This window comes from Elgaria multicarinata, chromosome 1, assembly GCF_023053635.1.
Source record: "Elgaria multicarinata webbii isolate HBS135686 ecotype San Diego chromosome 1, rElgMul1.1.pri, whole genome shotgun sequence".
In the NCBI taxonomy this organism is placed as follows: domain Eukaryota; kingdom Metazoa; phylum Chordata; class Lepidosauria; order Squamata; family Anguidae; genus Elgaria; species Elgaria multicarinata.
In genome coordinates this window covers 130,242,021-130,256,248 of record NC_086171.1, presented here as the reverse complement: position 1 = coordinate 130,256,248, position 14,228 = coordinate 130,242,021, and the positions used below count along the sequence as shown (strand labels likewise).

The window sequence follows — 14,228 nt, the reverse complement described above, 5'->3', positions numbered from 1 at the left end:
CTTTTCAGTGGTGGTCCCAAAGTTGTGGAATGTCCTTCCTTTGGAAATATTCCTGCCTCCTTCTCTCTTGGTTTTTAGATGTCTTTTAAAAGACCTTCTTTCAGCAGACTTTTAGTGTGCAAATTTAAATCTCCTGGCTTGAATTTATTATATGCTATTATCTATGTACGACTTTTGAGTTTGTTTTTATTTGTAATGTTATTTATTATCTTTGGGTTTTGTTAATTTGTAAACTGCTTTGAATGATTTGCAGAGAAAGCAGCAGCGGCAATATTCTGCCAAGAGGATATCTCATAATATTTACAACACTGAGATCAACATTTAAAAGTTACTTAAGTAGATTTAGGGTTACTCTCATGGACAAAGTGTGTGAGATTACAACCTACACTTGACTGAGTATTTAATTTGCCTTTTTCCCATAGTTATTTAGGACATGAATGGACAATTTCTTCAGTCCATTAAGCCATTTTTCATAGGAAGCTCCCCAATATAAACCCCAGATGGTTGAAAGCTATGAGGTTGCTTTCACAGAGTGATAGCAATTGACCGTGTCCTCACTAGTACATACTAAGGCAGGATCCAATTTGGGCCAAATTAATAAGGCTTAGCTACACCTTACAGGAAGGTCTGTGTGTGTAATTCTGATTTTGGAATAGGAGGGTGTTTTCTCATTGCCTTACCACACACAGATACTGATGACAAACAGCAGGACTGATCTTGCTGTGAATGTACAGAAATATTTTTCTGGCCACACTGAAACAAAATGTGACATTGGTCTGATGAATCAAGGCAATTCTTGCAGTCCAACAGTTGTTAGCTTTAGTGGACAAAATGGGCAGCCAGTCAAGAATAGGCCCAGTTCAAAAAGCCAGGTTCTCCATCTCAGTTCCCAAATGTCACAGTGAGAAAAATGGATTGTGAGGCAAACCATAGTATCAACTAAGAAGTTATCATAGATTTGGTCTCAAGTAGACTTCTTCACTTTGTTACATAACTGCTTTTGTGATATAATTATAGTCAGTGCGGTATAGCAGTTAGAGCAGCCTTCCCCAATCTGGTGCCCTCCAAATGTTGTGGACAACAAATCCCAGAAAACCCAACCACTGGCCATGTTAGCTGGGGCTGATGGGAATTGAAATCCAAAATATCTGGAGGGCGGAAGGCTGGGTTAGAGTGTTGAAGAAGTACTGAAGAGACCAATGCTCAAATCTGCACTCAGCCATAAAACTGTGTGGGTGACCTTGGGTCAATTAGTATCTCTTAGCCTATCCTACTGCACAGGGTCATTGTGTGGTTTAAATCATGGGGAACAGATATGCATGTCACCTTGGGTAACCTGGAGGAAAGGCAGGACATAAACATAAATAAATACAAATACTGCAGAAAACAGATTTGTTCGTCCTGCTGCTACTTTTTTTCTGATAAATTAATGTTCATAACTGAATTTCAGGACTAATAACTTAGTTTTTAAAGCTTGCTTTAAATTTAGTGGATAATTTTATCCTTCTGTAAGATGATTCCTATTGCTCCATACGTACAGTAAGAGAAACAGTTACCTGGTTAATGGCAAAGGAGATTTGGTCATAGACATCCATTTGTGTATACACTGCGTAAGTGTCATCCATTCTGTCTGTATAGCCTTTCAGGAAGAGATGTTTAAAAGCCACTGTGTTTTCTTCTTTAAATTCAACCACCATTTGGTTGCTTAACCCAAACAGAACGAGCTGAGAGCCACCAAAAACAAAAAAACAAGAAGCCAAAGTTAGTTTTTAGATTTCAGGCAGTGTTGTATTTTAGCAGTTTAAAAGTTACACCTTTCTCTGCAAATAATTGCCCATGCATGAGCAGCAATGGCTAGGGCTATAAGATATGGAAGCCTTTATGATATGAATCCAATGCCAGGATCAAAAAGTGAGCCTAAATACAAGCAGTTTCAGAAAAATGAAAGTTCTCCAAAGATGTTTCTTTAAAACAGGAGGCATGGAGCTAACCCTATGTCAGTACAACACTGCTATGCATTTTCATTAGACAGCATGGAAAAGAAGCAGCCTCCTCCAATCTGCTCCTATCATCCCCAGTTGGTGCACCTTTGCTGGATGGGGATTATGAGAGTTGCAGTCCAACACATCTTGATGGCACCAGGTTGGGGAAGACTATGTGTGATTAAAGCAACTACAAAAGAGAAAGGAAGGAAGGAAGAGCCTTATCTCTTAATATTTCCCTCTTATCACACAATGGCTGCACCCATTCAAGCCTTCCTCAGCAACTGCAGATCAAAAGCTTATTGTTTTCACCATTCAAACAACAGATGAAACCAGCTTCATACACCAAAGCTGGAGGACCATACTTACCCAGTGCCAACCCCACCACCCCAAATCATTCTCCTCCTCCGTCTGAAATTGAGGGGAAAGTGGTGTGCAATAGCTCCTGGCTAAGATTGTACCACAGCAATAGAGTTATAGTCCCCTTAGAGCAGGAGAGAGAAATTGTTCATAAAGCCTGCACTAAACCTGTAGGAAGGGGAGAACTGGTGGTATTTCACAACATTCTTATTTCACAACATTGTCAGTCAAGATTATCTGTGTTCATTATCATGCTGTTAGACACAAATCGTTGAAGCTTTCTTCCCTGTTTATGGAATCGTTCTCATGTCTACCATTGTAATTTAACACAAGGGCAAATTTCAATGTTGTAGCTGTGCAATATTGCAGCTGTTTGGCCTTTGATGTGGCTTGGCAAAGAAACAGGGCAAGGTATTAGTACATTCCATATTTATTGGACATATTTTACAGTATGCCCCCCACCCCTGCCACCAAACACACACACAGGCCCTGTTCAGACAACACAGGTTAGGCCACTAAGCCTTTTGCAGTAAATGGTTAGTGGACATGTTTAAACCATGGTTATGTAGCCATCATGATTAGGAATGGTTCACATGTCACACTAAGCCATTATGTTTAGCTCAAAATGCTTAACCACTGTGGTTCAGCATGTTATCTGAACAGGGTCACACAGATTTTCTTATCAGTTGCTGAGCAATGCACATTTACTACAAGCCAAGGCATTGCCCAAGTAAAGGCAGTGGCGTTTCCTGCTGCAACTTTAAACGTAGCCTTTCACATTCTCTATTTGCACATACGTAGAGCTTGTTTCATTATTCAGCCTTCCCCAACCTGGTGTCCTCCAGACATTTTGGACTACAACTCCCAACCATGCTGGGTGGGTATAATGGAAGTTGTAGCCCAATGCATCTAGAGGTTGCCAGGGAGGGAAAAGGCTTCATTACCTTATCTAGAACCTCAAAGCTGAAGACAGCATAAAGGCTGTAAAACTGGTCCCAAACATTTGAGAAAGTTATTTTCCTCCCAAACATCCATGCTATGAAAACACTGAGGTCATTTCCCCACTCATGTATTATCACATTTCAAAATTTGAAACATTCAGGAAGTATTCAAAGTAGCAGTTCTGGAAATGTTCAAACCAGTATTAAATTTGGGATTACCAGTTCAGTGGCAACAATTTCTTGGAGTTGTGCTCTGATAACAAAAGCTTTCTAAAAAAGAAAAAAGATTATTACACTACAACTGTTCTTAGCCTCACCTGGATAGTAACCATGGCTATTTTTAGAAGTTGTATCCCCAGCTTCCAAGGCTTCCTCCCCCGGGCCCAGAATTTTTCACAGGGGTTCATGAAGAAAAATTTAAGTTTCCTTCTCAGCTGATCTTCCAGAAGTAAATCTTGACCCATTGAAGGACGTCGCTTGTAGCTGTAGATATTTTCATCATCATGAGAACTGCAGCTGCTTACAACCACTTCAGGATTTTCCATTGCTGGAATGCACAAACCACCGATAAAGTCAGAGAGACACATTAGCAATCTTGGAATGAGTAGCAGAAAAATGTATATTTGTGATTAGTTATGAGCATATCTAAAACAAGTCTTCTTGAAGGAGTGGCAGATTAAAGCCCAGAAGTATAAAGTGGACAGAGAGAACACACCCATCCCAAGTGCCAGCCAATTCAAAGGACCATCAACTTAGCTAGACCTAAGGTTTATCCTGGGATCGTCCCAGGGTCATCCCTGTTCATGTAAATGACACACAGGATATCCCAGGAGCAGGCAGGGATGACCCCAGGATGATCCCGGGATAAACCTTAGGTCTAGCTAAGGCCCTCGTCATCAACTTACTCATCAACTAAGCCCAGCAGAGAAGGACAAATCTGTTAAGAGTGAATTTTTTAAAATTCAGTCACAGTTCCCATGCTTCACTCACAAAAAGCACTATTTTTAGAACAAACATTTCCCTTAAATGCAAGTTGTATGTTAGTTTTCCTGTTTTCTTATTAGAGTTTGGACATGTGTAAAAAGAATTATCTTAAATCAGGGGAGGGGGTGAAAACTATTTTTAAAATAATCACCCTTGCATGGAAATTCTTGATTGAATTTTATCTACGTGCCTGGTAACATAGAGTTATCAGGTCAGAATGTGCTTTACCTCTTACCTACACATAATCCAAGAGGAGGATGGAGTCTTTGTATTACACTAAATGCAAATCGACATCCATACTAGCATCTGTAGAATGCATAGTCTTCAAATACAAGAAAAGTAAGGTAAAGTCCTCTTTTCCCCAGGTTGGATACAGACTTAGACATGCTAAGAACAGAACCATTGAAATCAATCATCAATAGGTTCAATTCTATCACCCAAGGCTTGAATCAGGATAAAGGATTTTTATCACACTGCATGTGTTCATTGGCTTACCTAGGACCTGGAGCTTTGGCTATGGGGCAGCATATAAATGTAATAAATTAAAATAATTATTATCAGTTAGAATTGCACTGTGAAGGACTACTGTTAATAATGTGATTGCCGCTGCCAGTATTTTCTGCACTTAATTTCCTTCTGATCTCACTCTTTACAATTCTTCCCCAAACACACCTGAATATAAACCTGAAACTCTCCAGAATACTTCATGCATTGGATAAAGTGGGCTATAGCTTATACGAGAATAAATTTATTAGTCCTTAAGGTACTACAGGACTCTTTCTTGTTATGATTTTTTGGTGATCATCCTCAAGTGAACCCTTTCTCAAAGTGGGAGAAAGCACAAGAGACCCTCAGGGTATGAGCAAAGAATTGCCAGCTTGAGTATCAGTGGCTGATGGTTGGGAGCAATCTTCTTTTTCCATCGAATTAGCAACAGGGAGAGGCGGGATTAATGCTCCTACCTACCCTAAGCCTTCTTTTCCTGCTATGCAGCTGGCTGCCTTCCCCAGAATACAGCAAAGAGCTGCAGCCCATTCAAAGGCAAGTCATTTAGGTCCAGCAACTACCCAAAGCAGCTTTTGGAGAGGCTGGCCCCATTCAGACAACACGCTAAACCATGCTGCTTAACCACAAAATGGTTAACAGAATGCATTCCATTAAATATTTTGTGGTTAAGCAGCATGGTTTAGTGTGTTGTCTGAACAGGGCCATTGTGAAGGTTCCTGGAAGCCTTGGTACATAGCCTATGCGGCAGGGTCTTGCTATTTACTGTGTTATCTGTACAGCACCATGTACATTGATGGTGCTATATAAATAAATAATAATAATAATAATAATAATAATAATAATAATAATAATAATAATAATAATATAGGGCAGTAGACACAGTGCCATAATCCAACATCCTGTTTTCTCTGCTTGTAACTTAAATGGGACAAAGATACTTTGTTCTTGATCACCCTTCCTTCTAGTTCTCCTGCCCCTATCTCTTGCACAGGTCATGTGAATTATTTAGTGTTTTGCCTGCAGTAGCGGCCAAATTATGCCAGGAATCAGTTAACAGGCTGCAGTACATTTTGTTTATTTATTTAATACACTTTTAAACCACCCAATAACTGAAGTTCTGCAGACAGCGTAAAATACCTTGAAAACATAAAATACAAACATTAAAAATGATAAGAACACAGAATAAAGCCAAGATAAAATCAAGAGCAAAGAATAAAGCTGTTCTAGCACATAAAACCAAATTAAAACCTTCAGCAGCAGAATAAAGTACTAACAGTACTAAAAACCATACTTTAGATGCCTGCAAGAATAAAAAGGTCTTTGTCTGGTACTAGAAAGACTGTAACATAGGCACTAGACAAGACTCTCTGGGGGAAAGCATTACGCAAATGGGGTGCCACTTCTGAAAAGGCCCTCTCTTTCATAAGCACTCACCACATCTCATTTGGCAGAGACATTGGGCAAGGGCCTCAGATGATTATCTTAATGTCCAAGTAGGTGCTGTTACTCTCATTATGGAAAACAAGAAAAGCTTCATTTGGAAAACAAAATCCTATATGACGGAAGAAGAAGAAGAAGAAGCAGCAGCAGCAGCTCATCAGCAAAGTAATAACTTTCATTCCCTATTTGGCAGACCAGGACCTTCAGAAAGCTGTTTTACTATCCCAGCAATAATACGACACTATCAGATTTCAACTAGGTGCTGTGATAACAATAACGAAGCATCAGCCATTGAGACAAATGACTTTAGAGAAAGGGCACATAGAATTAGTATAACCTCGTCAGTGAAACATATTGGAAGACACCCAGATCTATAGGACTATTTTGCTCTGAATCCATATAAATCCATATTACCTTTTGCTATGACTGGGAAGGGGAAGCTTTAATGGGGAAGGGGAAGCTTTAATGGGGCTTTCTATAGGTCCAACACCAAGCTGAAGAAAGATTTCTGCCCATTGAACAGGCTCATTGAACAGAATGGAACGTACTGCCAAGTAAGCATGCATAGGCATACATGGCTGACTCAAGTTACTTTTAATCAAATAAATCTGAACTAATTTGTGTGTGGGTTAAACAGTAATTTTCAAGGGGGAAAACATATTGCCCTTGCATTTAGATGTTGCATGTATATGTCTCAGCATTTCAAGAAACAATCAGTCCTTGGTGAGAATGAAGGGGAAATGTCTCTGGCCACTCACAGTTTATATAAATACCCCAGTGTCTCTTTTCAGAGGGGCTTCTGGGTTGTGGCACCATTAATGGAATACCTTCCCCAAGGAGATTTTCCTGGTGCCCACTCAGTTATCTTTTCAGTGCTGGGTGCATACATTCCTTCCCACATAACTTTAGATTTCAGATTCCTTATTCATCATTTAAATTGACCTGTAAAATGCTGGAATGGTGGTTTTTATATATTTTATATTTCCTATGCCAGTTATTGTTTTTGTGTGTACTGTTCGTATTCTTTTTATCATGTAATACACCCAGAAAACTTTTTTTGTTTTGAGGGGGACTAAAAATATAAATAAATAAAATGTAGATAGTGCTGGGAATAAATTATCCAAAACAATAAATGACTAAAACAAATAATAAATGGTTAACTTTTTTAAAAAAACTGTTCTCCAATTCATGGAGCTAATGTCTTTTTAGTTGATTAAAAGTTTTAGATTGATTGAACTAATTGATTAATGATTGCAGCCCTGCCTATCTCCAGGGCCAGCTCTAAGCCCTGAACCTATTTGTGTAAACAAAACAGGAGAAATTTGTGACATTTTAGAGACTAACACATTTATTCTGGCATAAGCTTTTGTGAACCACAGCCCACTTATTCAAATGCATGGAGTATTAAGGAGGGTTTCAGGTTTATATGCAGTACAGGGTAACCCATTGGAACAGCCTTTGCCAACCTGGTACCATCCAGATATTTGAGACTTCAACTCCCATCAGCCCCAGAAAACATGGCCAGTAGTCAGGAATGCTGGGCATTGTGGTCCAAATCTTCTCGAAGTTGGGAAAGGCTGTTCTGGAAAGTGTAGTCAGTGTCTTTAAGCATGTACAAGTGTCCTGCCCTTGCACAAAGTCCAACCCTTTTGAGCAAGGCTTTCCTAGGGCAGCAGCAGGCCCGTAGACAGCCTAAAATTGGGAGGGGTAAAAAAAAGTGGGGGGAGAGTTCATGTGGTTAAAGACAAAACTGTAAACTGTTTTTTTTAAAAAAATATTTTATTTATTTATTTATTTATTTATTTATTACATTTTTATACCACCCAATAGCCGAAGCTCTCTAGGCAGTTCACAAAAATTAAAACCGTAATAAAACAACCAACAGGTTAAAAACACAAATACAAAATACAGCATAAAAAGTACAACCAGGATAAAACCCCGCAGCAAAATTGATATAAGATTAAAATACAGAGTTAGAACAGTAAAATTTAAATGTAAGTTAAAATTAAGTGTTAAAATACTGAGAGAATAAAAAGGTCTTCAGCTGGCAACGAAAAGAGTACAGTGTAGACGCCAGACAGACCTCCAAAATTATTTGGAGAGAGGCAGAGGAAATTTAAGATGGGCCAGGCCCCCACCCCTGTCTATAGGCCTGGGCAGCGGCACCTAAAGGGCCCTGGGCTGTCACAGCAAGGCGCTTTTCATTGGGATGAATCAGATGACAGCAAAAGGGGTTCGCTTAAATAACGGGACGTTCGTAAGTGTCCATCGGTCTGAGTAGTACCCCATGGGCAATATCTAAGGTAACTTAAGTCCCAGTCATTTTAATAGGTCTACTCTAAGTAGGAGTAACATACAATCCAATGTCTCTCGCCCGGTTCCCTTCTTCAGCGGTTGGGAAGAAAGCACACTCACTCAAACATCCGACTGACTCCACCGAGGTGAAAAGCCCCGGTCCCCACGCTTTCCGTCCTACCGGCTCTTTGCTCAGGAGCGTCTGGCGCGCAGGGCCAAAGAGCGCCCACCAATTCCAGACTGACCTTTCGAAGGATAGCGAGAGAAGCAGCGCATTTCGTCGCAGCCCGGGGCGCCTTTCACTTCCATGAGCTGCCTCCCCGACGCGTCTCTCCCCACCCCCACCCCATCCATGAACAAGCCTACTCCGGCGACTTACTCATTTCTTCCCTCAGCCGCCGCCGCCGCCGCCGCCGCCTCCTTCACAGCCACGAGGAGAGGGGCCCCCTGAGCCTCAGTGCGAGGCGCAACCAGACACCTGAGGATGCTTGCAGCCAGGGCAAGGCGCTGCCCCCGCCGCCGCGCTCCACTCACCTGCCGCAGTCACCTCGACGCGTTAGGGGAAATATGCATGCACTAGCCGGCAGCCGCTTCAAGGGGAATCCGGTTTCATAGTGGCTCGGGTGGTGGCGCGCGTCGATCTCGTCCGCCCGGCGCTGCCCGAGGAAGCGTCGGCAGAAACCAAATGTTCAGGATTGTGGCGGGGAAGCGGCCTCGGAGCAGCTACTGCGGCGGCACCACGTGACCCAAGACGACTCCTGCAGCAGAAGCACCAGCCGCCGCTGCCGCCACCGCCACCTCCACTCCCACCAACAATGTAATCAGAAACTAAAGAAGCATTCCTGCCTCACCCGCCCCCTGCAACATCATAATTATAATCACTCCAAGACCTTAAAAGAAAAGAAAAAAAAGCACATTTAGCTGCCAGAGCTGTTGCTAGGCTTATAAAAGATTGAGCATGCACTAGTCAATAGGGTATAATTAGGGTGACCATATGAAAAGGAGGACAGAGCTCCTGTATCTTTAACAGTTGCATATAACTGTTATCTGATACAAAAGAGGGCAGGGCTCCTGCAGCTTTAACTGTTGTGATGAAGAGGGGATTTCACCAGGTGCAGCATGACACCTGCTGAAATTCCCTTTTCTATACAACTCGTAAAGATACAGGAGCACTGTCCTCTTTTCCATATGGTCACCCTATTACTATTCCCACTTACCTGACATAAGCCCCGCTGAACTAAGTGGAGCTAACTTCTGAATAGACATATATAGCACTGCATCATTTTAAATTTACCTCATAGGTCCCAAGTTATTGACCTTTATTCATCTTGTCAGTCATAGCCACCATTTTAAAGATGGTGACCAAACGCAAAAATTAGACAAATAACCCTCAAGCTATTTTTTTTTATCCTAGGGGCCTCAGAAATGATTATCAGCCATTAAAAGATCCCATTAAAAATTGCGTTGATGACATACAGACGACTGGCTGTGTATCTTTAAAAAAGAATTTTGTTCTTGTCAGAACAGTATCTGTAGAAACAGTTGCACTGCTTTTTGTGTCGTTCTACCGCACCCCTCCCCCGATTCCTGAATGCAGGAGAGAATACTATATATAATTATAAAGAGCAAACTCTTGGTACGGGGCGGGGCGCGCTACTGTGAATAGCTCCCTTTGATTGTATCGTCATCAAAAATAAAGCTCAAGTGCAATTACGCTATTAAAGTTATTAGATGGGCTTAAAAGAAGCCGTCTTCCGGCTGCAAGTCAGCCAGAAGCAACGAAGACAGAAGAAATGCTGTGACAAAAGAGAAGATCTCTAGTGAAGGGTAAATATACTGGAGATCGCTTCCATCTCTCTGGCTTTTCCACGGTTCAGCCACAGACAGCATTTGTTGTCTTCGGTAAAGTATTATGAAGAACATATAAAGGAGAGCGATGCAATGGCCTCAAGGAAGAATAAGAACCGCGCCTCCATCATATATAATCAAGAGATCTTTCCCATGGGGAAAGATTTTTTGCTTTGTTGATTTCATGCCCGCCTGCAACGTGCTGAAACGAACCAAACGCCAGCGCCTGAACAAAAAAGAGCCAACAACTCCCAAGATGCACTGCTCACACCCCTTACACCGACGGTTATGAGGGCTAGGGCAGTGCATGCTGGGATTTGTAGTACATTCGATGCTTCGTAGCTTAAAGTTGCGCTTTGCCCCGAAGCGTCCAATGGCTCTTTCCTTCAAGAGAGGGCGGGTTAAACCCAGAGAATGCTAATTCGCCCTTGCAACTGCCAGTCTTGAGTGGCTGTTGACCATAGCAACTGAACGACGCCCGCTGTAGAAAGGCAGCGTTAAGATTCGGAAGCCCAGACAGACACAGAGAGAGGAAAACATATTTGCAAGCAGGTAGGCAGTGATCCCCGGGAGAGGGAGGGATATAGTGTAATTTTGCGCTCGAAGCCAACTACTTTGGGGTATTCAAACCATTGCATATGGGGTTAGTAAGTAGCTGGGATATGCAACCATCAGAGAGGAATGCTATGGCCCAATTCTTTATCAGAGACCTTTCCTCAAAGTTTGCCATTGCAGTTTTCCTTCCTCACTTGATAAGGCTTTTTTAACCGTGCTGTGCAACTTTTCTTTCATTCCTGCTCACAAACCTGGATAGTATTGCACCCATTGAATGATGTACTAGTGAACTACTGGCTTCCTTCCAGTGCTGAACAAAGACACCAGCACCCACTAGCCCGTAATGGTTCTTGCTTGCAAATGGACCTGGCATTCATTATACAAACATAGGGTAGCCTGCGTTACTTCACTCTGGATGGCTTAAGGGGGAGAAAGCTGTCAGGAGGAGTTGCTTTATACAGACATGTCATTGTCGTGCTTCCTCCAAGTCAGGTTGCATGGTACCCAAGCCAGCCAAGTTATTTTGGCAGAAAATCCCACAACCGCCTCTCCCTCATCTCTGGCAGATCATCATCATCATCATCATCATCCACTGGTTATGGAAGTTAAAGAACTATGGCAACAGGAAAAAGTTACAATTATTCTGTTAGTCACATCAGTTTATTCTGTTAGTCACATCACTTTAAAAAAAAAAAAAAATCCGAAACTGGGCCTACCAAAATACATCCACACCAACATCCAGAAAGCAGTGATACTTAAAACATGTTCAATCATCAGGAAATTTCTGAATCTGTAAAAGACAGCATAATTTGGCAAAGCCCGTCATGCTCATCTACAAAAAACATCATGAGTGAGAAAATTTATTTATTTATTTTATTTTATTGCATTTCTATGCTGCCCAATAGCCGGAGCTCTCTGGGCGGTTTACGAATTGAAGACAATTCAAATATAAAACAACAGTATAAAACCGTAATATAAAATACAATATAAAAGCTCAACCAGATAAAAACAGCAGCAATGCAAAATTACAAATTTAAAACACCAAGTTAAAAGTTTATTTATAGACTGTTAAAATACTGGGAAAATAAAAAGGAGAATAATAATTAATAATTAAAATTCTGTCTTATCATGACTTCCCAAATTCTGTCTTATAATGATTTCACCTTAATCTGCCTAATGGTAAGACTGGCCCAGACAGAGTCAGAGACCACTAGCCGAGAACTATTGACTTTGACTGACAGTGCATGACCAAGAAGCCTTTCTAAGGACACTACCTTTTGAAAAGGAGGGAGTAGGGCTGGGGAAGGAAAGGATTTGCTCTGCCATCTTGTCACAGAAGTACCTGAGGGAGGGAGAACTAAAATTGTTGTGAATCACTGGGGACAATGACAACACATTTGTACTGGTTCAAGACCCATTGGTTCAGGACTTCAGAACCTGCAAGCCAAGTGTTGATCTTCACCCCACAAGGCAGGGTACAAGAATTCCAGGGTTAGCAAAGGCAGTAATCTACATAGGGGAATGTTACACAAAACTACACATTTGTTGTCTCTCCCTAGAGCATTTGACTGGCATTGCTTAAAGATCCCATTCAGTCCTAAAGAAAGAAAAAGAAAACTTGAAAGACATATGCAATACAGTGATGTTATAGTTGCTGGCATGCTAATGGCCTCAAAATGACTGGTTAATGTTTTCTCAATCAGAGCTAATACTTGGATATCTAGAGATCGCTCAAGTATTATTCATGCATGAAACAATTTTACGCAGGGATTGTAGACCTATTAAAAGAGAACTATAGAATGGAGCACTATGTGGAGAGGGAAGAGGGACTGTGTGAACTGAAGGGTTTGGTTGAGCTTTTTCATGCTCATCATGAACTAAGTGAACCTTATTTCTGCATAGATGTGTATTGGATTGTACTATAAAGCAGGCTTGTATTGAAGAGGTTTTGACTTTTTTGTAGACATATTCTTTAGTATAACTATTTATAATATTCTCAGCATGTTTCACATCACAAAGACATAAAATAACACTGCAGTCCAATACATGTAAAATTCACATCAGCAGGACTACTGTATGTGTAACTGTGTAGAGGTTTGCAGCCTACATTGATAAAAGTATATGGCTGAAGTTATGTAAACCATGCACTGGGCCATGTAGAATTTAGTAAAGTTAAGACTCTCAGGTGTCCTTTTAAAATGATAATAAGTTCCTAGTGCATGTGATGCAGAAATCTTGGAAATATGAGCTAAACAGGAGTATTGTTAACACCCTCAGCATATTTACAGCTAGATACAATAACATATTTAACATTTAGAAAAGTACATATTTCATCTTTTTTGGTAAGTATGGATTTTAAATGTTAATAATGCTAACTCATTCATTCTTAGTCATTTGACTGGAAACATTGGCCTGGTTTGGACGACATGATAATCAACAGAGTGGGGGTGGGGAGGCAACTGTGCATTGAGTTGCTTGTGTCGTGGTAGGGGGAAAAACAACACACTATGTTATTTTCTTCATTTAAACAATGTGGAAAAACAACGGGCTGCTCCATTGCTTATCCAATAATCAATTGATTAAAATGGCGTGTGGAGGGCTCCACCGTATCATCTCCCCCCGTCGAGTGCACTATTCCACACGTCATAGAGTTCTCCAGCAGGAGTGGCTGAAAACACCCCGGCTGCTCCTGACCACCTGGCTGAACTTGCAATGGCTGATGGGATAGGGCAGGAGGACTGAGGGAGGAGGAATGGAGGATGCTGGGACTTTCAGCCACGCGATGGGGGGAGGGGCAACATGTTGTGTGGGGAGTACCAGCAAAATAATGCATGGTGAGTGTGCTATTCCCCCCTCTGTTACCTAATTTGTCAACCAAACTCAGCCATTGAATATTTCTTAAACTATCTCTTTGCACCTTCCTAGGTGGGTGAGTCCCATTTGCTCAACACAGTTGACATGCCCACATCATAATTTTTAATACTGAAAAACATTTGTTTTATTTGTCATAGGTGTTTCTTCACTGCTTTTTAGGCAAAGCAGTTTTCATTAAAAGCCTAAAGCCACAATAAATGATAAAAAGAATAAGCAACAATAAAACCAGAACAATAGCAAAAGGGCCAGATGACATCACAAATTAAAATATACTAAAAGCCTGAATGAATATAAAGCTCAACTAGCACTGAAAGGAAAGCAAAATTGGTGCCAGGCAAGCCTCCCTGTTGCTGCCACAGAGAAGGCCTGATGATAGGTCATCATTTGCCTCCCTTCAGATGATGGGGCCTAGCAGAAGGGACTCCACTGAGGTTCTTGGGCA

The 14,228-nt window shown here is 41.3% G+C and overlaps 1 protein-coding gene across 1 annotated transcript in view; it reads right to left on the bottom strand.

Moving 5' to 3' along the window:
- The window catches only part of MCOLN3 (mucolipin TRP cation channel 3), a 37,967-nt gene that overhangs the window by 12,590 nt on the left and 11,149 nt on the right, over window positions 1–14,228 (bottom strand). The window contains exons 2-3 of the mRNA XM_063117811.1: window positions 3,601–3,830; window positions 1,557–1,724 (exon numbers count right to left, since the gene is read on the bottom strand). Of these exons, the coding sequence (XP_062973881.1) occupies window positions 1,557–1,724; window positions 3,601–3,828 (396 nt within the window). The 5' untranslated portion in view covers window positions 3,829–3,830. The remainder of the gene's footprint in view (window positions 1–1,556; window positions 1,725–3,600; window positions 3,831–14,228) is intronic.